Raw genomic sequence first — 21,874 nt, forward strand, 5'->3', positions numbered from 1 at the left:
GTTCATGTCACAATTCAAATATGTCAAATGGAGGCCTGATGCTTTTCATGTGAGACCTAGTTGAACTCAAGTAAATATTGCTTGAAACCTACTTTTGTAATAAGATGAAGCTAAATAAGTTTCTGATCTGGATTCTTAATATTCTTGGCATTTTTACAAAGCTTTAAAAAAAAAAACCCTAGCTGATTTGATGTGATCAGTATCAAAAGGTAAGATTAATATGAAATCCAGTTTTGAATAAAATCTGCTGTCTGCCGAGATCTGAACTGATGCCAGAGTCGGCTCCTCAGGGTCGCATCTCGTGGGCCTTGTGGGAAGTCTGGTTTGGTAGAATTGCGGTAGGCCTGGGGATCTTTGTCTTCAAGGATCTCGTTAGGTGGTTCTGATGCACTGCTGAGATTAAGAACTGCTCGGCTAGCACAGGAGTCAGAAGACTTTCCGTAAAGGGCTAGGTGGTGTGATATTTTAGACGTCACATGCCAAGAGACAAAAATCAGCGTAACAAGAGCAAGTTTGCACAGATTTTTTTATTGACGAAATTCAGAACATAATAAAGTTGTCTACGGTTTTTTGTAGTATAGGTTTACTAATGAGAAGAATTGTATTCTTTTGGAAGGGGGATAACATTTTGCTTACGTAGGGTTCAGGGTTTTGGTGTTCCCTGTTATCACAATCAGGTGCAAATGTTCATCCATTAACGATTTTACACGTTCCACCCTTGGAAGTGTCTTTGCACACAGATGGGTACTGCCAAGTGAGCATTTGGGGGGGGGGTTTGTTTTGTTTTGTTTTTAATTTTCATTTTATTTATTTATTTATTTATTTTATTTAATTAATTTATTTTATTTTTATTTATTTATTTTTATTTTATTTAATTTATTTATTTTAGTAGTTGCGGCGAGCGGGGGCTACTCTTCGTTGCAGTGCGCAGGCTTCTCATTGCGGTGGCTTCTCCTGTTGCGGAGCACGGGCTCTAGGCACGCTGGCTTCAGTAGCTGTGGCACGTGGGCCCAGTAGTTGTGGCTCACGGGCTCTAGAGCACAGGCTCAGTAGTTGTGGCTCATGGGCTTAGCTGCTCTGTGGCATGTGGGATCTTCCCGGACCAGGGCTCGAACCCGTGTCCCCTACATTGGCAGGTAGATACTTAACCACTGTGCCACCAGGGAAACCCAAGCATTTGGTCTTAATTGAGCATAGACTTTGCTTGGAAGACATTTAGAGAATTCTGTTAGCTTCTTCCCCATGTTTGCCTCTGGGCATGTCATTTACATTGCAGGTTTACCATTTCCAGTCGTTGCACAGTTAAATGGATTTTGAAGTATGGACTTTTTTTTTTTACACACGTGTATTACAGTCTGAAAGATGTTGCTGGAACTATAGTTTGATTTTAGAAATGTATATCTGCTGCACATTTGCATGAGAATGGAAGCCTACTGTTTTAACTTGACAGCAAAGGAAGTGTATAAAGCAGTTGGACATTGCTTATGATTCCAGTAACACTAATTGTCAAAATGATTTTACCACAGTATAAAGTTTGCAAAAAACTGTTTTGCATTTTAGTTTTGGATTGAATTCATTATGAAATGTAATCAAGTCTTCCCTAAAGCTGATTTTGAAAAGCCATTCAGTGTTCTGCATTAATGGTTGAAGGTGGTTCTTGTTCGGAAAAAATTCGATTTCATCCATTAGTTCAAAAAACCTCAGTAAAAACTTACCTCTGCTAAGACATCGAACTGGTGTAATAGGGCGAGTCAGCATATTTAGCTTCTGTTTCTGACAAAAATTCATGGAACTGGTGATGGTCAAGTCCATGAGAGTGAATTAAATTCATCGTTAACAATAGTGGTTCAGGGGGCTTCCCTGGTGGCGCAGTGGTTGAGAATCTGCCTGCCAATGCAGGGGACACGGGTTCGAGCCCTGGTCTGGGAAGATCCCACATGCCGCGGAGCAACTAGGCCCGTGAGCCACAATTACTGAGCCTGCGCGTCTGGAGCCTGTGCCCCGCAACAAGAGAGGCCGCGATAATGAGAGGTCCGTGCACCGCGATGAAGAGTGGCCCCCACTTGCTGCAACTAGAGAAAGCCCTTGCACAGAAACGAAGACCCAACACAGCCATAACTAAATAAATAAATAAAATAAATAAATAAAAAAAAAATACTGGTTCAGTAACAGTATAGATTTAATGTATTTCCTACAAAGTCCCTGCTGGTGAAGAATACATGATGTAACCCATCTTCACAATCTGTAAATTTGTCCCTTTTCTGCTCCACACATTTTTACCACCGTCCGTTGTAATACACATCCCAGTTCAGGTTGTGCTGATTTAGTGTTTTCTCAGCTTCCTTGAAAATATTCTCATCTGTAGTTCTTCCACACAGCCTATTCATACAGGCTTATTCTTCAGTCACTTCACCCTTGGCGTTGATCCCTTGAGTAAACAACCGCTGAGCAGTCCGTGGCAGTCCTTGCTTGGCTAACAAATACGAACTCCTTGGAAACTTGTCAGCTATCAGCTACAGTCTCATTTTCACTTTTTTCCTCTTGTGAAGAAATTCTGTGATGAGCTATTCCATTTAAAATTTTGTAATTTTTCTGACTGTTGCTTTTCTGTAGGAGTTGGGATTATTTTGTAGAGTGCTTAATCTGGTAGTATTGATGTCCGTGTGTACTTTTAGCGCAGCTGTAGGGTCATTGCATAATAAACACAGGGCTTGGCCATCTCATTTGATATCAAAATTATCCACATTCCATTGTGCCTTAAAAGCGTGACACATGAGGTCCTCTTTTCTGCTTGTTTTGGTGGACGTGCACTTGTAATAATAAAAAACAAAAAGTCATGATGTTGCACTGCTGATGACACTTGGGACATTTTCACGTTACAGCTGCGTCCGCGCCGTTCGTGGTGCAGAGTGAAGAGCACCACGCGTGGCCTGTCCCGGCTGCTTTCCTGGCGGCGGCCGGGAAGCAGCTGTAGGCAGTAAGGACGTAAACCAATGCGCACGGCTGTGCTCCGGTGTGGTGTTATTTATGGACACTGAAATTTGAATTTCATATCATTTTCAGATGTCATGAAGTAGTCTTTTAACTTTTTTTTTTTTCCCAACTACTTAGATGGGCCACACAAACACAGACAGTGGGCTGGGTCTGGCCTGCACGTCATAGTTGGAGGACCCTGGTCTAGAATGTATGAAATGCAATAAAGGAGTGATCCAGTGGCTCTCGACCAGCCTTTCCTTCTGCCACCGTAGGCATTCGCCGTCGCTCTTGTGCTGCTCCTGCAGCTCTGAGATGTGGGTCATTTCTACAGCTCCTGTTACAGATTACCAAATTGCTTTCTAGAATATGCATGCCTTGCTTTTAAAATATCTGAAGTTGGGCCTTATCTCTGTAGACTTTAGAAATTTAAATAAGACTTTGAAGTTAAAATCTCTTCTAGGTTGTACAAGTAGAGTTGTCCCCTTCTTGTTGCTGTAAAGCTGCCAGTAAATGCGTATATTCTTCTAAAAAAGCAGATAATTTCTTGTGTATTCTTTGGCTATCTAGCTTAAATTCCACATCCTTTTTTTTTTTTTTTTTTTTTATTTATTTATTTTTGGCTGCTTTGGGTCTTCATTGCTGCGCACAGGCCTTCTCTAGTTGCGGCGAGCGGGGGCTACTTTTCGTTGCGGTGCGCAGGCTTCTCATTGCGGCGGCTTCTCTTGTTGCGGAGCACGGGCTTTAGGCGCATGGGCTTCAGTAGGTGTGGCACGTGGGCTCAGCAGTTGTGGCTCGCGGGCTTTAGAGCGCAGGCTCAGTAGTTGTGGCGCATGGGCTTAGTTGCTCCGCGGCATGTGGGAATCTTCCCAGACCAGGGCTCGAACCCGTGTCCTCTGCACTGGCAGGCGGATTCTTAACCACTGCGCCACCAGGGAAGCCCCTCCACATCCTTTTAAAGTGGTACATTCTAAATCCTGTCCTTTATATATTTCAGCCGTGCAGAAGAGGGTGTTGAGTAAATCTGTCACTTGTTTGATAACTGTGCAAATAAACTGCCAAGTCTCCCTGTGATCACGCATTTGTTTAATAGAAGTTATTTTCTAATTTGTGTTCTCAGCTTTTCTGTTACCTTCAAACTCAGGGCCCCTGACCCATTTTGTCTCTGCAAGCAAAGACAATCTTTCTAACACATGACTCTTGTAAATGGGGACAACATTGAAGCCATTCCTAGTTTAGGCTCAGCTCTGTAAAGCTGACACAAATTACGGTTCATAGAACTACTGGGATTCAATTCAGAGGGATGCTGGAGCTAATTAATTTCATCTGTCATTTTATTTTTATCCTTGAGTTAAGTTCACCAGGGTTCCCTGGCTTTGTCAATAGCAGAGCCTGTCTTGCGAGTAGAACCCAGGCCCACTGGCTGCTCTGCCCTTGTTTAGGCAGAACCCAAATATCCACAGGTTAAAGAAATATGGAAAACTTGCAGAGTGCCGTGCCACTTTGGACTCTTCAGCCTTGCTTCAATAACCTAGAAAGTTATCTCAGTATTTCAAACAGAGAAAAAAGAACTCTTTTAAGGGATGACCTAAAACATCTTAAACTTAAAAAGTCGTAAGTGCGAAATGGCTTTTCTTTGGAATTTTATTAAAAATTCCCTTCAGTAACATAAAACATACTGAGGAGAGTTACAATAGCTCTCAAGTCATAACCAACAGAGTGAGTCTTAAACCCATGGTCTTTCTTGCCCGATACATGAAATTGTTTACTTCTGTGTTAGCCAGGAGACTAAGCAACACAACCTGAATAATGAGTCACAACAAAAGTGACTTTAAGGGTAACAGGCATGTAGATAAAAGGAAAGAAGAACTTAAATTTAAACCAGTTGTACAAACTGAAATTGTTGCCTGGGGCAGAGCGCTGGTGATTATGCATTGAACCACGCGACTTCCTTGTTTTACTGACGGTTAAATTGAGGCCCAGAGAAGTCTAGAGACTTGCAGATGGCTCAGTGTTAGGGAAACGACTAGATTTCGTGTTAATATTAGACAACCAGAAGATTTCGATCACCTCTGAACCGGTTAGGGAAAAGGATTTGAGGGGAATCATCCCCTGGTTATTCACACTTCATTCACCAGACACTTGGGGAGGAAGGAGCCAGGCCGCCAGGTGCCAGGCACCAGGCACTGAGCAAGGTGTCGGATTTGCATGAGGGCCTAACGCTCAGACAAAAGGCCAGGGCAGAAGCTCTCGGTTACTGAGAACAGAGATGCCATTATTCACTTTCTATGTCCTTCGTGGTTCAATTGCAAATAACACACATTTTATATTTTTTAGTTTGGTGGTTTTTTTTGTTTTTTGAGGTTGTGAAAGATTTTTTTCTCTCTCTCTCTCTCTTTTTTTTTCCAGTAAAGGTCTTTAAAGCTACTGTAAGAAATTTCCCCTAAATTACCTAATTCAGAAAAGTATTCATCCTTTTATAGCATGTGTGTGTTCGCATATGCACATGTGCGTTTGCACGCGTGCGTTTAAAACTGCTTTGTTTCAGAATAGGTTCATTTGGCTAAACTTCTTCTCTTAACAGTAAGAGTTACCACCACGTGCATTAAAAGATGATTAAGATTATTCTTAAGTCTCCCACTTTCAGTTTCCTCACTAATGCAAAGATTAGTAGTATCACCTATGATGTAAATAGCTTTTTTTTGACTGAGGAGTTATTTTAAACCAAAATGTGTTTTTCATAGGAATAATATTTTAAAGCATTTATAGTCCTTGAGTCCTGGCCGAGTGATGGGGGAGAAGGCAAAGGGCACTTTATTTAGGACTTAAAATATTAGGGATAATCCACACATTTAAATATGTGAAATGTATTAAAATGTTTTTATTTAGATTTTATACAGTCTCAAGTGCACAAAGGACTTTGTAAATTACACTGATGAAACTTTCTTCAGTAGAAGTAGAAACTTAATAACAGGAACATGTGCATATTTGTGTTATATTATTTGATTTTGGTGAGATGATGAATTCCTAATAAACAAAGGTATGTAATAATTTGAACCCCAAAGATCTAAGATCCCCTCTTAGGGAATGCAGTTAAATCGGGAAGCTTCAGTGAAAAGAACTTTTTAAATACTTTTTTATATTTATATTGTAATACCAAGAGAAGAACAAATAGGGATGATTTTTCCTTTTTTACTTTTTTGAAAAGAGAATATAGTCACTCACAGAACTGCAAAGTTACCTTGTCCATATTTTAAATAGCAAAAATCAAAGCATATGTAATGCAGAACTATTCTTATCATAAATCCCCGAGTCCGCATTTATTAATGGCATTAAGAATTTTTTGGATTACAGATAGATAATATAATGCATGTACTGTTTATTACATAATCTCCACACTTCTTTTTTTTTTCTATTTATTTACTTATGATTATTTTTTATTGTTATTATTTTTTGCCTGCGTCAGGTCTTAGTTGCGGCACATGGGAGCTTCCATTGCGGTGCTCAGGCCCTTCGTTGTGGTGCGCGGGCTTCTCGCTAGCTGTGCTGCACAGGTTCCAGGGCGCCTGGGCTCTGTAGCTGTGGTGCATGGGCTCCAGGGCGCATGGGCCCTGTAGTTTGCGGCACACGGGCTCTAGTTGAGGCACGCGAGCTCAGTAGTTCTGGCACACGGGCTTAGTTGCCCCACGGCATGTGGGATCTTAGTTCCCCGACCAGGGATCGAACCCGCGTCCCCTGCATTCATTGCAAGGCGGATTCTTTACCACTGGACCAGCAGGGAAGTCCCTCCACACTTCTTTTGCAGCAAAACATTTGAACAGTTTCACTAAGTAGGAGAAATAAAGACTATGTAAAGAGTCTTAGCCACTTCAGGTCAGGTTTTGCTGCCAAGTGAGTGTAGGGGTGAGCATACAAGCAGCGTGTGGTAGGGTAAGGGGTTGCGGAGCTTAGCTTTGTCAGCCCCTGCTTTAATTTAGCTCTTAATGGCATACATATTTCATACGTAGCGATTATATCGAAATAATTGTTACCTGATGACTTACACTATGTTGTTATGTTAGTGTGCCAAAATTTATTAACTCATTCCCGTAGTAAGTGGAAAAATGAACTTCCAAATCTTGCTATTATAGGTAGCATCAAGTAAAATATCATTTTGTTTGTGTCATTTTATGTTCAGTAAATTCCTTAGAATGTGCAAAAGTTCATTGAAAGTTTTATGAAGTGTACTACTCATAACTTTCTAAAAAGTTTGTGTGAATTTGCAAGGTCGCTAGAATGAGTATACCAATTTCCCGATACCCTCAGAAATGATGAGTTCGGTGTAAGCATTTAGTTTTTAAAGGGGGGAAAGAGGTTTGCTACTTTCGATAATACGTTCATCTTAGGGTTACTTTAACCTTCGTTTATTTGACCATTAGTTAAACAGTAATATTAATTGAAATAAATTTTTGTGTAGTTGAACCTTTATTGTCAATTTGGCCATGGAACGTGTCATTTTCTCTTTTACACAGAGCTCCTTTGCTCTGGGGTCCCTAAAGTGATAAACATCAGCCAGCACAGTGTGGGGCCTCTGAGAGTCTGCATTCTAGCTTATTACAGAAGCATCTGTAAAACACTCTCCTGTGATCTTGGCTTATTTATCGTCCTCATAGCTTCACTATTCATATACTCAGTGTTGTAACTGTTGTGTAGGAGAGAATCAATAGGACCTGTGTGTCAGTGAGTAGTAGGCGTATTAAAATGTTGGATCTCTTTGCCTTAGTAATTCTTCTGAGATCATTAAGAATGTAATTCAAGAGCACATAAAGCTGTTTACACAACATTATTTATTTTTAAAATATTAAAACCTTATTTAAAAGGTGGAAATAACTCAAATATCCAACATTAGATTAGCGGTTTTAGTTAACTTTTTAGCATATAAGTACTGGGAATTATTTTGACCATTAAAATGTACTTAGAGTTACGTAAGTGAAAAATAAGGATGCAGATTTGTCTATATTATTTCAACAGTGTTAAATATACAAAAAGTGATTGGAAGGCAATCTCTTCAAGCGTTAACTGTAGTTATTTTTGAGCTGTGGAATTAATGATTATTGCCTGTTTCCTTCTTTCTTCCTTTTTCTAATTTTCAAGTTTTCCACAGTGAATTTTACTAATTCTAATATCAAGAAAAGTCAATAAATGCAACATATAACACCAGTCAAAAAACACCCTTTTGAAATGTTTTAAATTTCATTTAAGGTATTTAACATTATGTAAGTATTCAATATGCACATTACTGAAAGGGTAACAGTTCTGTAAGTCTTACTCATACAGAAACAGAGTGACTACTTTTTATCACATTTGTCCAAGAGACTCTACCGTGCATACTTCAGTGTAACAGGATTGGTAATATTCGTTTGAATTTTACTTTTTAAAGTACTTTAAATATATAACCTCATTTGGGTTGTGCAAACAACTCAGTAAGTAAATATCGATGTTATTTAAAGATTAAGCCCAAATTCCCTTTGGCCTATATATGTTATCCATCATAAAAACAAAAATATTATGTTTTTCATTAAAATGGATGAAATAATGCAAAGTACACCTACAGGCTTGACCAAATAATCTCTTCATTACCCCAGAATGAATTTTTTTGAAACTTTTTCTTTTCCCTTCTCTTAAAAATCATCTTTAGGTGCTATAAACACTGTACGAATATTCCAGGTCCAGAAAAAAGCAGAATCATCTGCCACTGCTGCTTTGCAGTCACGAGGAACTCACAGCCAGGCCTGCCCACCCCACCATACCCAGCACAAGCACACACACCTGTGTACGCGCTCTCCACCATGTGCTTTAAGGCAGCAGTTCGCCAAGTGCGGTCCGTGGACCACTGGGGATCCCAGAAACCCTTTAAAAGGAGTCTTCATGTTCAGCACTCTTGAGAGTGTCACTTAAGATGTTCTTTCCCTTCATGAAGCTGACACTCGCACCGATAGCACAGAATAGCAGGGCTGCAGCTGCCAGCCAGTGCCTGAGCGCAGATGGGGTATCAGCCCCAAACACACTACTAGTTGGCGTATTCGTCACTGCTCTGCATCTGCAGTTTAAGACACACACACCAGTTTCACTGAAGATGATCCTTGATTAAGCAGTAAAAATTGTTTTAGATCTCAGTTTCAACAGCTCTGTACTACTCTGTATGATGGCTTGGGTGGCACCCTGAAAACGCTTCTGCAGCAGGACCGTGGTCTCCGGGGAAAGCCCTTTTGTGACGGGTTGTGTCGGGAGCTGAACTAACTGTGTTTTTCATGGAACACCATTTTTACTTGAAAGAAACAACCAACTTACTCAGACTTGGGCATTTGACAGGCAGTTTTTTAGAAAATGAATGAAGTTAGCCTGCCAGTTCAAGGAAAATAACAGTATTTGTTGCCATTTATAAAATTTGAGCTTTCAAGTGAAAATCTGAATTTAGGAAAACTTGTATCTGCCCACCACTGTTAGGTTGTCAACTTCCCAAGCCTTAAGGCTTCTTATGAGATCATTATGATATTAATGAATATGATTTTCTTACTGTTACGTCATGAAACATGCCAACATTTGGAAGATCTGTATACTTAATTGCCCACCACGTTCCGTGTGGTCAGCGCTTGGTGTTACAAAATTGTGGGTGGGTGAAAGACCCATTCAAAGTACAAGATAGACCAGTGAATTTTAGTGTCTGTAACAAAGTGCAAAAAGGTCATTGGTAGGCTTTCCATTCCACAGGGACGTTACTTTTAAGAAACTACCATTTGTCAAATTCTGGTGTAGAAACAAAAATATCTGCAGTTACAAAGGTTATTAAAATGCTCCCTTTTCCAATGAGCATTCTTTGTGAGGTCAGATCTTCATGTGCTACAGGTGAAACGACCTGTAGTAGCAGTTCAGATGCAGAAGCAGAAGTGTCTCACTGGCTTTTATTAAGCTACACGAAAATACATTAACATGAATGGGTTTATTATCGATATTTTTAAATGAATTAATAAGTAAAATATTTGTTACAATGTCTCAGTTTTACTTTCTAATGTGGTAAGTATTGGTAGCTATAACCCACTTAAACAACGTCTTTTCGGGATCTTGAAGAATTTTAAGATGTATGCAGGGATCCAGAGACTAAAATTTTGAGAACTGCTGCTTTAAGGCCTCGTGACTCAAACTGTGGTCCCAGAAATCACCTGAATTGCAGAAATTACGTGCCCCGCCCCTGCCCCCTCAGAACCTGCAGTCAGACAAGATCTTCAGGGGATTCTCTTCTGTATGAAAGAAGCACTGCCTTCTGGAGCTCGGGGTAGCAGTTTCGGGCAGGACAGGTGCTGTGCTGGTAGAAACCCAGCAGGACAGGGAGAACCCTGGGAGACTTAGGACACAGCCCTTCTCTCTGCAGCCGGGTTGCTCTCACCTGCCTGTCCTTTGTGCGAGTGTTTCCTCTCAGGAATGTATTCCCATATGCACTTTAGACGGTGGAAATTGCCTGAGGTCTGATAGAAATCTGGGCTCAGAGAGAGTAGGCTGATCACTCAGGTAGAGAAGACCTGTTGGAGAGGTGAAGCCTGCAGCGTTTTTCAGGGTTCAGGAGCAAAAAGGCGTGTCTGTCTAGGCACTTGCCTGTTAGGTGTTCTCACCTCATCCCTGCTTCGCTCTTGATATAAACTTGATTGAAAAATGTAGACAGAAATAATCCCACCTGAATTGTAGTTGTATGTGTATCGCAAAAGCAGTTTTCACCTTTTAATTAACATCTTCCCTTTGGATACACAGATATATCGGAACACGTACATGTGATCCTGTCCTAATGGATGGGTGCTTGGGATATCGCTTCTGTAAAGACTCTGTGAACCTCACCAGGCTGTAGCACTTTGCCAGAGGCAGACATTTTATACGTCTTTAGTGGGGTTAGCTGCTCAGTCTGAGATTGGTGACTAAACAAAGTATGTTTGGATTTGGATTAAGTGTACAACCAGACAGTTTAATATAAACTGTTGTAACAAAGTCTTCCATTTCTAAGCCCTAATAACTATTTATTTTCTTCTTGTTTTCAGGGTGAATCTGTAAAATATTTCCTGGATAACTTGGATAAACTTGGAGAACCAGTAAGTTTTCAGACTGAATGTTTATGTTTATTGCCATTTGAAAGCAGTAGTTAGGATAAGGAAACTTAGAAAAATTATGTATTAAGCTATTTCCTTTTTCCTGGTGGCAGTATGCTGACTGTTCCTGCTTCATTTTTTCTCCCTCTCCTGTCCTGACCTCTGCCATTTCCTTGAGGAATGCCCTGTCCACTATTCTGTGAAAGTAAAACTCTTTATGGAAAGAAGTTTATGCTTGAAAATGAGATGGCACATTAACTAGCCTACGTCAGTGTCTTTTGCTTTTCTGTAAGTGGAAACTGAAAGAACGCGGTGGGCTGATTGATTTCAGAACTTTTCAGCAAACGGTATTTTCCAGTTCAGGACCCCCACGTGTTGGGTTGGAGGGTAGGAGGCTGGATTCTCAAGGCCGTGATGTGGGAGGAGTCGCCCTTGCAAAGGAGCTGGACCATCGGACTGTCCTGCAGTGCATCCCTTGAGGCCGTGGCCGACCGGTGAGGGCTGGTGCTGGCCACTCTCCGTGTTGGACTTGTGCAGAGACTTCACTGGAAGGAAGCTTTGTGCTGCTTAGAAAATGCTTGAAAGCCATTGCCCTAGCGTCAGTGGTGACCCATTCAATTGAGTATAGCTTCGTATGCCTCCTCTTAAACCAGATTTCTGTTGTAAAGTTTAATGTGGTTTTATGGGTTCTTTGAGATGTTTAACTTTAAAAATAAAACAGAAGGAAAGCACAAAATGAAACCTTTTGCAAGTAGGAAAGTAGCATATGTGTGTCTAGAACGCTATGTTTTGCATTTTCCCTTATTTTTTTGTATTTTGCTAAATTGCACTTGTCTGCCGTTCAGTCAGTATGTGTTTCTCCTACCTGTTTCGTAGACACAGGTGCTCTAGAAGTTAGGCTCTCTGTATTTGTCTGTTTTTGTTCACTCAATCCACATCAGTAAGACTTTGTATTAAGACTTATTTCATTGTCACTTTTCCATGTGGTCAGATTGCAATAAGCCTTAAGAAAAAGTTAAGTATAAGCCAAATGGAGAGAAGCTTTAGTAGATAAACTAATTTTTTAAGAGTTATTTCATGTTTTCTGATCCAGAGAGTGTGCATTTGACCCGTTCTTCTCAATTTGCCTTTTCGGATAGGCCTTCCTTGAGCAAACCATTCAAAGTGGGTCCCCTCCTCTTGTCTTCAGCTTCAGCTCTGGCTCTTTTCAGGCTTCATTGTTCTTATTACAGTTGGTCTCTTCATTTATAGGTTTTGCTGGTCTTTCCCCCGCCTCTTTCCCTAAGGGCAAGGACCTCGGGTCTTGGTTGTGAAGGGCTGAGTTCTTGCTGCCCGGTGACAGTGCCTGGTGCCTCGTAGGCACTCAACAAATAGCGTCAGAACGAGTGACTCGGAGCCAGCCCCAGTCAGTTTGTACAGGCTGCTTAGAGTCTTACGTTGAGAACAGTTTTGAGGCCACATCTGGAATAAAAACAAAAAAGTGCCGTGATCAGTAGGTAGTTGTAAAGGCGAGGAGAATAAGTGTGGGTGGCTGCAGACGGGCCGCCCGTTCTGTGCACATCACACAGGCCACGGGATTGCGTTTGCTTCGCCGTCTCTGACCGAAGCTCTAGGACCATGGAACCCCCGCGGTGTGCCAAGCCCCGTGACCCTCTGGGAGGTGGAACCACAGGGGTCAAGGACAGGGCTCTGCAGGCAGACCACCAGAGTTCCAATCCCAGTTCCATCGCAGGCTGTATGACCTTAGGCATCTCTAAATGTTAGTTTCTTCATCCATGTCATGGGCATAGTAAGAGAACCAACCTCGTCGGGCTCGGGGGTGATTACATGAAATAAACCCCATGTCTCAAAAGTCTGCTCAGGCTGCCATAACGAAATACCACAGACTGGGTGGCTTAAATAACAGACCTTTATTTCTTGCAGTTTTTGAAGCCAGAAATCCAAGATCAAGTTGCTAGCATGGTCGGTTTCTCGTGAGGACTCTTTTCCTGGCTTGTAGACTGTGGCCTTCTCGCTGTGCCTTGACGTGGCCTTTGCTCAGCACACACACGTGCAAGAAGTGTATGGCCTCTTCTTTTAAGGCCACCAACACTTACCTGATTAGGACACCGCCCACATGACTTCATTTAACCTTGGTCGCCTCCTAGAAGCCCTGTCCCCAAAGACAGTCACACTGAGGGTTAGGGCTTCAACCCATGAATGCAGGCGGGGGTGTGCGTGGACGGTGCAGGGACGCAGTTCAATCCACAGCTCCCAGTAGGGTGTTCAGATTGGTGCCTTGCGGTTGTAATAACTGCTCGTCGTTAGCTGTTTGGTTCTTTGACCTCCGTGTTTAAGGAACGCATTCTAGTCAGAGACAAAACTAACATGCATAAGACAAGCAGAGGGCGATTAAATGAGACCGATGGTGAAGACGGTACTGGTTCATGGATGGAGAAGCTGGTAGCCCGTGAGAGGACGCGAGCCTGGGCGGCCGGGGGCGGCGAGGAGACGCGCACAGCGGGCCATGCCCGGGGTCCGGAGGCGCGTCTGTCTGACAGAAGTGCGTGGCTCTGACTTACAAGAACGGACGTGAGGAAGGCAGCCGCCAGGGTCTGGACGAGCTGTCGTTGCGCCATCACACATCACGCCGACTGGCCGCGCAGCGCTACCAGGACATGAGGCTGGTGCGGCCCTCCACGCTGGGCTCTGGGGAGCCCGACAGGGGGAGCAGAGGCTGCCGGGCCCGGAAAGCAAGGAGTAAGGAGGGTCGTGGAAGCCGGGTCCACGTGGATTGGTCTGATGCAGGGAGGGGTGGTCTCGGGGGGCTGAGAGGTGGACCCAGGAGGCGCGGAGGACCAAGGGGGGCAAGATGGTGATCCAGGCTGAGACGTTAAAAAATGGGGGCGGTGAAAATGAAGAGGAGAAAGAAAATGTGAGGAAGGTTCAAAGAAGGAGCAGCGGGATTTGATACAAAGCAGGAGGTGACGGAGAAGGTCCACCGTGACGGGGAGGCCTGGGCGCTGGCGGGGCGGGACGCGGCGGGAGAGCGCCCCGGCGCACCGGGGGCTGGCGAGGAAGACGGCGCGTGTTCTCACTGAAGAGGCCGCGTCCGGGGAGGGCTGTCGGGGGCGCACGAGTAGGGGCGCCGTCGCTGCCGAGGTTTCCCACTCTCGGCAGCAGTGGTGGCAGTGGGAACTGCTAGACAGTAACACACGGGCCGAACCCGGTTCTTAAGCGCTTCACCCACGTGCCGTGTTTAGTCCTCACAGCTCCCCTGTGGGTGCTGTTGTCTGTGTTGTTCACAGGTGAGAAAACTGAGACGCAGAGAGGTTACGTGATGACTTGTCCCAGGTCACCCAGGTAGTATGTGGGGAGCTGGCTCTAGAATCCAGTCCTAATCACCGTGACTCTGCCAGACCCTTGAGTACTTGATTACCTCGTCCTGTGTTTGCGCTTTATATGAATTAGCCCTTAGCTCCTAACTAAGGCAATAATAAAGAGCTTTTTATTTTTATGAAATTAGAAAATTAAAAATTACCACTCGGGGCTGGCATGTTTCTGAGGCGGCTGGCACACACGAGCACTGTGAACTGGTCCCCACCTTTCTGGAAAGCAGTTGGACATTAAGTGTCATGAAAATCTTCACAAGCTTTGACTTCATCACCATCTTATTCCTGGTTATTCAGTTTCAGGAAATAGCCCAAAAGGGGAGAAAAGAAGAATGTGCATGAGAATTTTAACGGCAGCATTTATATTAAGCGAAAGATTGGAACCAACCTAAATGACCACTAGTAGGGGAATATTTATGTAAATGATAGCACGTTAATCCATTTGATGTATGTTGTGCTCTTTTAAAATGAAATGCAACCGTATCAGCATGTGAAACAGTTCATGATTAAATGTTCAGCCAAAAGCTGGGGGCGGGCAGAGAATCGGGGCGGTGCTGATTACAGGTGAGGCAGGTGCGTGTGCGTTTACGGGAGCTGGGGGGACACGTGCGAACCCCAGCGTGTTTCATTAGAGCCCTGTGGGCACTTTATACATCGCGGTGGGTTGCAGACAACTGAGAACTGCTGACTGTTTTTTTTTCTTTTTTTTTTTTGATTCTTAGCTACACTATTTTAAGGAGATAAGTATCCACACTGTAATGAAATTTCAAAATCATAGTGTTTGGAAAGGTATAAAATGCAGCATTGTGAGTAACAGTTGGCATTGTTTTAAAATCTTGCCTTGATTTAAAAAAATTGTGACCTTGGTGATGAGCATTTGAAGCCTTCCTGTTCAGTATTATCAAAAAGCTCCATCAAAGTTCTGGAAAAATACTAAGCTGAGAAGAAAGAACCAGTTTCACTGCCCAGGGGCACTCACCGTCGGCGGCAGCCGGGGGCTCAGGAGGCCAGCAGCTTCCGCCCGTCCGTCCGTCTGTCCAGGGTCTTGGTGTAGACCCTCCCTCCGAGGCACCGCTGTGTCCGGGCACGGGTGCCGGCAGAGGGGAAAAGCTGGGGCCCTGCCACGGAGACGGCCCCCCGCAAACAGCTGGGAAGCCCCGCAGGGTGAGCTCGGTCAAGGGGGCAGAGCAGAGGCCGCGTCGTGCAGTGACGACACAGGCGGCCCGGGTAGAGCTGTCGGTCCTGCAGGCGGGGGCGCGGAGCAGGGGCCGCGGGGGGCGGAGGACCTTGACTGGGGGCCCCGCCGCTGTTGACGGAGGGGCGAGGAGCAGTGACCATGGCCGTGGACACGCGGCGGCGGGCGGGTGCTGGCACGGTGGGGCGTCACGCGTGGACGGACATTCGGGTCGTCCGGCGGGGCTGAAAAGATGATAGGCGCCTTCATTTGCAGCGAATTTTGAACCAGTGCAGACACTAACATTGCAGTGTATCTTGCTGTTTTATGATGAGAATCACAATAGCATTGATGCTTTAATGTTACCAGGAGATTGTCATTTAAAAGATAATTTTGTTTGCGTATCCATTCACTAGCCCAGTTAGTCGTACATTAAAAATTCTCATTACTCCTGGATTACTGAGTAGGAAACGATTTTTTTTCTTTTCCAGGATTACATTCCATCACAGCAAGACATTCTGCTAGCCAGAAGACCCACCAAAGGCATTCACGAGTACGACTTTGAAATTAAAAATGTTCCTTTCAAAATGGTTGATGTAGGTGGTCAGAGATCAGAGAGAAAACGTTGGTTTGAATGCTTCGACAGCGTGACATCAATACTTTTCCTTGTTTCCTCAAGTGAGTTTGACCAGGTGCTTATGGAAGATCGTCTGACCAATCGCCTGACAGAGTCTCTGAACATTTTTGAAACCATCGTCAACAACCGGGTTTTCAGCAACGTCTCCATAATTCTCTTCTTGAACAAGACAGATTTGCTTGAGGAGAAAGTGCAAATTGTGAGCATCAAAGACTATTTCTTGGAATTCGAAGGGGATCCCCACTGCTTAAGAGACGTCCAAAAATTCCTGGTGGAGTGCTTCCGGAACAGACGCCGGGACCAGCAGCAGAAGCCCCTGTACCACCACTTCACCACGGCCATCAACACGGAGAACATCCGCCTTGTGTTCCGCGACGTGAAGGACACCATCCTCCACGACAACCTCAAGCAGCTCATGCTCCAGTGACGCACAGAAGCCTTGCGGCCTTTGTATCTTTCTGTCTCTTTGATTGTTTTCGGTTTGTTTTGTTTTTTTAAATAGAAGTTTACAACAGGAATTAGAAAAATCTTGATTCTGTGTTTAACTTCTTGGGAATCTCAGTCCTTCCTCTGCGGCCTTTGGTTGTGGCTGAGAGCTGCTGAGTAACACACGGCCGATACCTGCTGAGGCCTGGCTCTGATCTCCTTCGCTCCGGCTTCCATCGGGGTGGAGTCGTTTCCTGCCAGACCTCAGCACGGCATCCCTCAGGCTTTACATTCTTCCGCTTTTCGCACTGAGTTCTGCTGTAGTGCCAAGTATGGAAGGTGCCCTTGATGTTTGTAGGTGTGAGGTGAAGAGTGTTCGGCTCTGGAACGCGTAAGGCACCTCTGTTCGCCCTGCGGTGGCCGCCACACTTGTGCCCAGCTTTGTGGTGGCCTGTTTTGAAAGGGCCGTTGGAAAAATGTGTGATCTAAGGAATGGCGTTCTGTAGCTTCACCCAGTTTTAGCCTTCACGGTTTTCTGATTGCTTATATACACAACAGTTGTTTTGTTTTTTAAATTTCTGTGGTTTCTGAAGGCAGTATTCTGGCGTGTTTAAAGTTTCCATGAGGCTCTCTGGTCTGACGGTAATGAAAGCTCACAAATGGTCCAGGGGGGGCACAAGGCAGGCGCGTGCCGTCCGTAGTGTTCTGATTAAAAGTCATGAGTGAAATGTAATTTTCCCTTTGCATATTTAAATAGCATGTAATCAGTGTGCCATACGGGAAACATTCTGGCCATAGCAGCAACTAAAAAAGTGCAAGCAACCTGATAACAGAACTTTCTAAATAAATACACCCTTTCCCAAGAATATTATGTGTTTTACTCTCAGACTTTGAAATCCTGTCTCAGATGATGTGTCCTTACGGTGGGATCACTGCTGCACCATCACAAACATCGTTCTTTTGCTCTCCTGTCTGTTCCCATCAACTCCAGACGGTGGCATTTATGGGATTTTTTTGTTTTTTTGGAGCTTGCCAAGGGCAGTATTTTCCTGTCACACTATTCACTATTATTTGAGATTCTTATTCATTCTTGGTGTGTCTCTAAAAGAGTATGTATGTGTTTGCAACATTATTGTTTATGAAATTCCAACTTTCTTGAGGTACATTTTGAAGGTTTCAAGGATACTTCCAAGAATAAGTAGTAATTTTTTTAGTTCATACTGAAAGGTGATTACATTTGACCTCCTCCACCACTTACCAAATTAAAATGTACCCATGAAGTAGCTTTGCAATTACAGATACATGCATAGTGAACTCGGAGTGGCTGGGTTGCAGGACTAAAAATACTGCCCTGTAGGTCGTATGTAGTGTCAGAATTGGATTAGAGAAACACATGTACAAGACTGGTGACAGTTTGGAAAGTCTGACGGCTTTTCTTCCTTTCCTGAAAATTGTGATTAAGACTGTGATATCTTTCACTTTACTGTATAGCTGACTGTGTTCTCAGGTATTTTATTGGCTAGAAAGTCCTTGAAAGATTGGTCAACATTCTGGATCACCCAGCCTTTCCAAGACAGTGGCTCTGGGTCTGTCTGTCTGTCTAGTAAGAATAGGGCTTTGCAGTGAACTGACCAAGGATTGTTCTCAATGTACCTGACTTTCCTTGCATGTGAAACTCCACCATCATTACACCCATAACTGCCAGTGTTTTCGTGTCGTCGTAACACCTGAGCTACTGACACGTAGCCCTATGTCATGATGCAGGCGTCCACAGTACAGCAGAGTTGATGCGCGTCAGAATAGTTCTGTATCTAGTGCTTCTTACCAGAAAGAGTGCGTTGCTTAATCCACAGAGAATCATTTCAGGGCTGAGGGGTATCTGAGTGTGTGCACAGTAACATGGAGGCTTTGGTGGAAAGTCTGTGTGTAAATTTAGCAAATGGTCCTACCGAATGGCCAAACATCATTTCACTCCAGTGTAAGTATAAAGAGGAAGGATACTCTCAGTTAAGTTATATTTCAGATCCGTGATATGAACCATAAATACTGCCTGACAGAGCACCATTTTGACTACCACAAAGAAATGTTAAAACACCAAATAGATAGGATATTACTTTGGGCATTTGAGATTTCCTTTCCTGATGTGTGTGAAGTCTCAAAGTCAACTTTCTTTTAAAATAAAACCTAGCCTATATTTTGAGGCAGTAAATTACTTACATTTAATGGCAGGCTGGTTTAGACACTCAGTGGAACTTTAAGTTTCAATTTGAAGGCTTTAGTCCACATGTTTTATATACTGTACTTTTAAACTGTTTGAAGGAGTCCTATACCTATAGCATGAAAACCAGATCCTTTTGAAATACCACTGTGTGAAGAGGGAGATGAAATTTAGTGGACAAAGTTGAAAGGGTGCTCATAGTTTTCCCTATGCCAGTTTCCCCCCAGTCTCTAAAAATGTAATTTGGATTTAAAGCTGTTCAGTGTGTTTGATTTTCTAAGTCTTCATGGTTATGATTTGGAATAAAATGTGCCCAATTCTCTATTACATTCTGTTCTTAAGTCTGAATGTCTTCTTGCTTAATTCTTAAGAAATGTCACACAAGTGTCTTCATTGATCTTGAAGAAATTTATAGTATACAGAGTTGCCTTATAAATCAAAGAACAGCACAGATTTTTGCCTTGATTATTTTATAGGGAAGAGGTTTTGTCAAATGTTTTTCTGAAGATCCAAATAATTTAATGCCTCTGTCACTTAAATATTATTTTTAATAACCCGTATCATTGCTTGCTGCCAAATATTATATTGCATTGAAATCTTCTTTTCAATTGTATTGTCTGGAAAGGGCATTTGACAGCTAGAGCACAGCAGCAACCAAAGAAGGCAATGTGGAGTGAAAATGATTTGGCTTGGTTTGGTTTGGTTTGGTTTGAAGCTGCGCTGGCGTGTATTTTACATGGTGAAGGTCCTCTGGTTAAACTCCCAAGAGAGGTTGTTGAGGGAGGCCCTGGTTCAGTTGTTGGCAGTGGTCAGTATAAAGTAGAAGAAAGTGAGATTCCCTTAATACCAGAAGTGATTAGAAGTGTTGATTCAGACTCACAAAAATCATATGCCCCAGAATTGTTTGTAAGCGGGAATGAGTAAATCTGAACTTCCAATGTATACCCAAATACTTGTATTTATGCTTTTGGTAAAATGTATTTTCAGCATTAGTACACATATCCGGTGTTATGCTTTATTTATATGAAGAATAAAGTTACCAAGTTATGTTCTGTTATGTTCTGAAACTAAAATCACTATCTGAGAAACCCTCAAATTGGTGCTTTCATTATATAATGATACATTTAGACAAAACCCCAAACCAAGCCATTTGAAACAAGATTCTCTTCATTGCAATTTGTAGCAATGTTATTTCTGTATATGTAATGAGAAGGCTAAATATCAGTGTTAACTCTTAATTTCTTGTTTGAATCCATGAAATCATGCCTGTAAAGCTCAGTCAAACATTTGTAATAAACTCCCTAATAAATCTAGAGACAGTCACTCTGTTACCTTTTCATTTCTTTTAGTTTTAATTGAGGGATCAAGAACAAATTTTGCATGTCTTTTTTCAGTTGGAAATCTGACTTTCTCTCTCTTTCCCATCATTTCAATACATAAAGTTACATTAATTACAGATGATCTGTCCATGTGTTTGTGCTGCTGGACAAAAAGTACTGTTTTTTTTTTTTTCTTTTTTTTTTAGTGATAGGACACAGATTGGCTTTTCAGTGTAGTAAACATGAGGAAGGGAGGGACTTGTACGTGAGTGGTGTGTACATGTCCCCCTGTTCCAAATAAAGCAAGTGATAGTACATACTCATTTTATGGTACGAGGTTAGGGCTTAATAAATTTATAGAGAGATTAAAGTGTCAGTCTAAACCGGAACATTTTAAACAAGTTGAACTTTATGGCCTTTTCAAGTACCATCGAGTTGATACTAGCCTTAGGCTGATAAGTGATTATTAACATAATTTGAAGTACCAGTGTTTGTACCACTAGCATTCTTATGTCTGTACTTGAATGTATAGTTAGCATTTAAATAACTCTGTTCATTCTTGTGGCATCTAGGTCTAACCATCTGATTTCAAATGCCAGAGCTCATATGGAACAAAAAAGTGTTAATGATAGGGCAGTAATTTCTGGGTTGATAAGAGATTTTGCGACCTTTCCAAAACCACATTACCTTTGATAATGATGAAAATGTCCAGATGGATGGAAGTAGGGACCCAGTATGCATACATTATCAATCAGTGAAGGTCATGATAGAAGTATGCTACTTGTTCTCTGATTTGGGTTTGTCTTTGGAAAGCTTGTTTATAATATTTCTTGCCATAGTAAAAGGGCTGCATTTGTTCTCAAATCATGCCTATTTGATGGCTCTAGGAGAAAAACAGAGAGGGGGCAGGTAGGGGTTAATTCTTGGAAAGTATATGTAACAGTGCAACAGACGATACCATTTACCCTTTCTTTACCTCTTACTTGAAAGCAGAATCGCAAAATGTTTAAATGGCTTTTCTCTACTAGTCTAAAGGTGGAGCTCATTTACCACGGAAGCCTTATCAAAAAGTCTATTTCATAACAACCTCATAGATACTGTACCTAACAAAACATGATTTGTATTAGCTCTGTATGAAAGTATTTGTGGCTTAGGATTTTTTATACATATATCTTTTTATAACTTTCCTGGAACTGAGCACATTATCTGATACTGTTGTAAATTTTTTTTCTGTCAGTGCTTTAGTTCAGGATTGGCAATAAATTATTTCTACAGGAGGTCTGAAAGTGGAAAGAATGGTTTGATTTGATAAAATGAGTTGCTAGTCATCCAGGCTTTTTACTTTTGTACATATTTTGCAAAAATTTTGCCTCTTGCTATTAATATTTGCTTTGTAAAAATTACTGACGTTTAATAAACATTTATAAACTATTCCATACTATGATGTTATTTAAATCTGATTAAATGTCAAGTGTAAAGCAGACACTTAATATTTGAAAGCAGAAGTTTCACCCAGTGACTGAAAGCACAGAAATCGCTCTTTTGTCAGATCTCCAGCGATACTTTGACTTAGTCTATAAACGTTTCCTCACTGAAGACGGAGATGTGGGCTTCAAGAACGTTCCCAAACACTTGTTTTGACGTG

The 21,874-nt window shown here is 42.4% G+C and overlaps 1 protein-coding gene across 1 annotated transcript in view; it reads left to right on the top strand.

The window, feature by feature from the left end:
• The window catches only part of GNA13 (G protein subunit alpha 13), a 40,968-nt gene extending 19,340 nt beyond the window's left edge, over positions 1 to 21,628 (top strand). Inside the window, exons 3-4 of the mRNA XM_068530289.1 lie at positions 11,037 to 11,087; positions 16,121 to 21,628. Of these exons, the coding sequence (XP_068386390.1) occupies positions 11,037 to 11,087; positions 16,121 to 16,693 (624 nt within the window). The 3' untranslated portion in view covers positions 16,694 to 21,628. The remainder of the gene's footprint in view (positions 1 to 11,036; positions 11,088 to 16,120) is intronic.
• Positions 21,629 to 21,874: the final 246 nt, after the last annotated feature.

This window comes from Eschrichtius robustus, chromosome 20 (assembly GCF_028021215.1).
Source record: "Eschrichtius robustus isolate mEscRob2 chromosome 20, mEscRob2.pri, whole genome shotgun sequence".
Lineage (NCBI taxonomy): Eukaryota > Metazoa > Chordata > Mammalia > Artiodactyla > Eschrichtiidae > Eschrichtius > Eschrichtius robustus.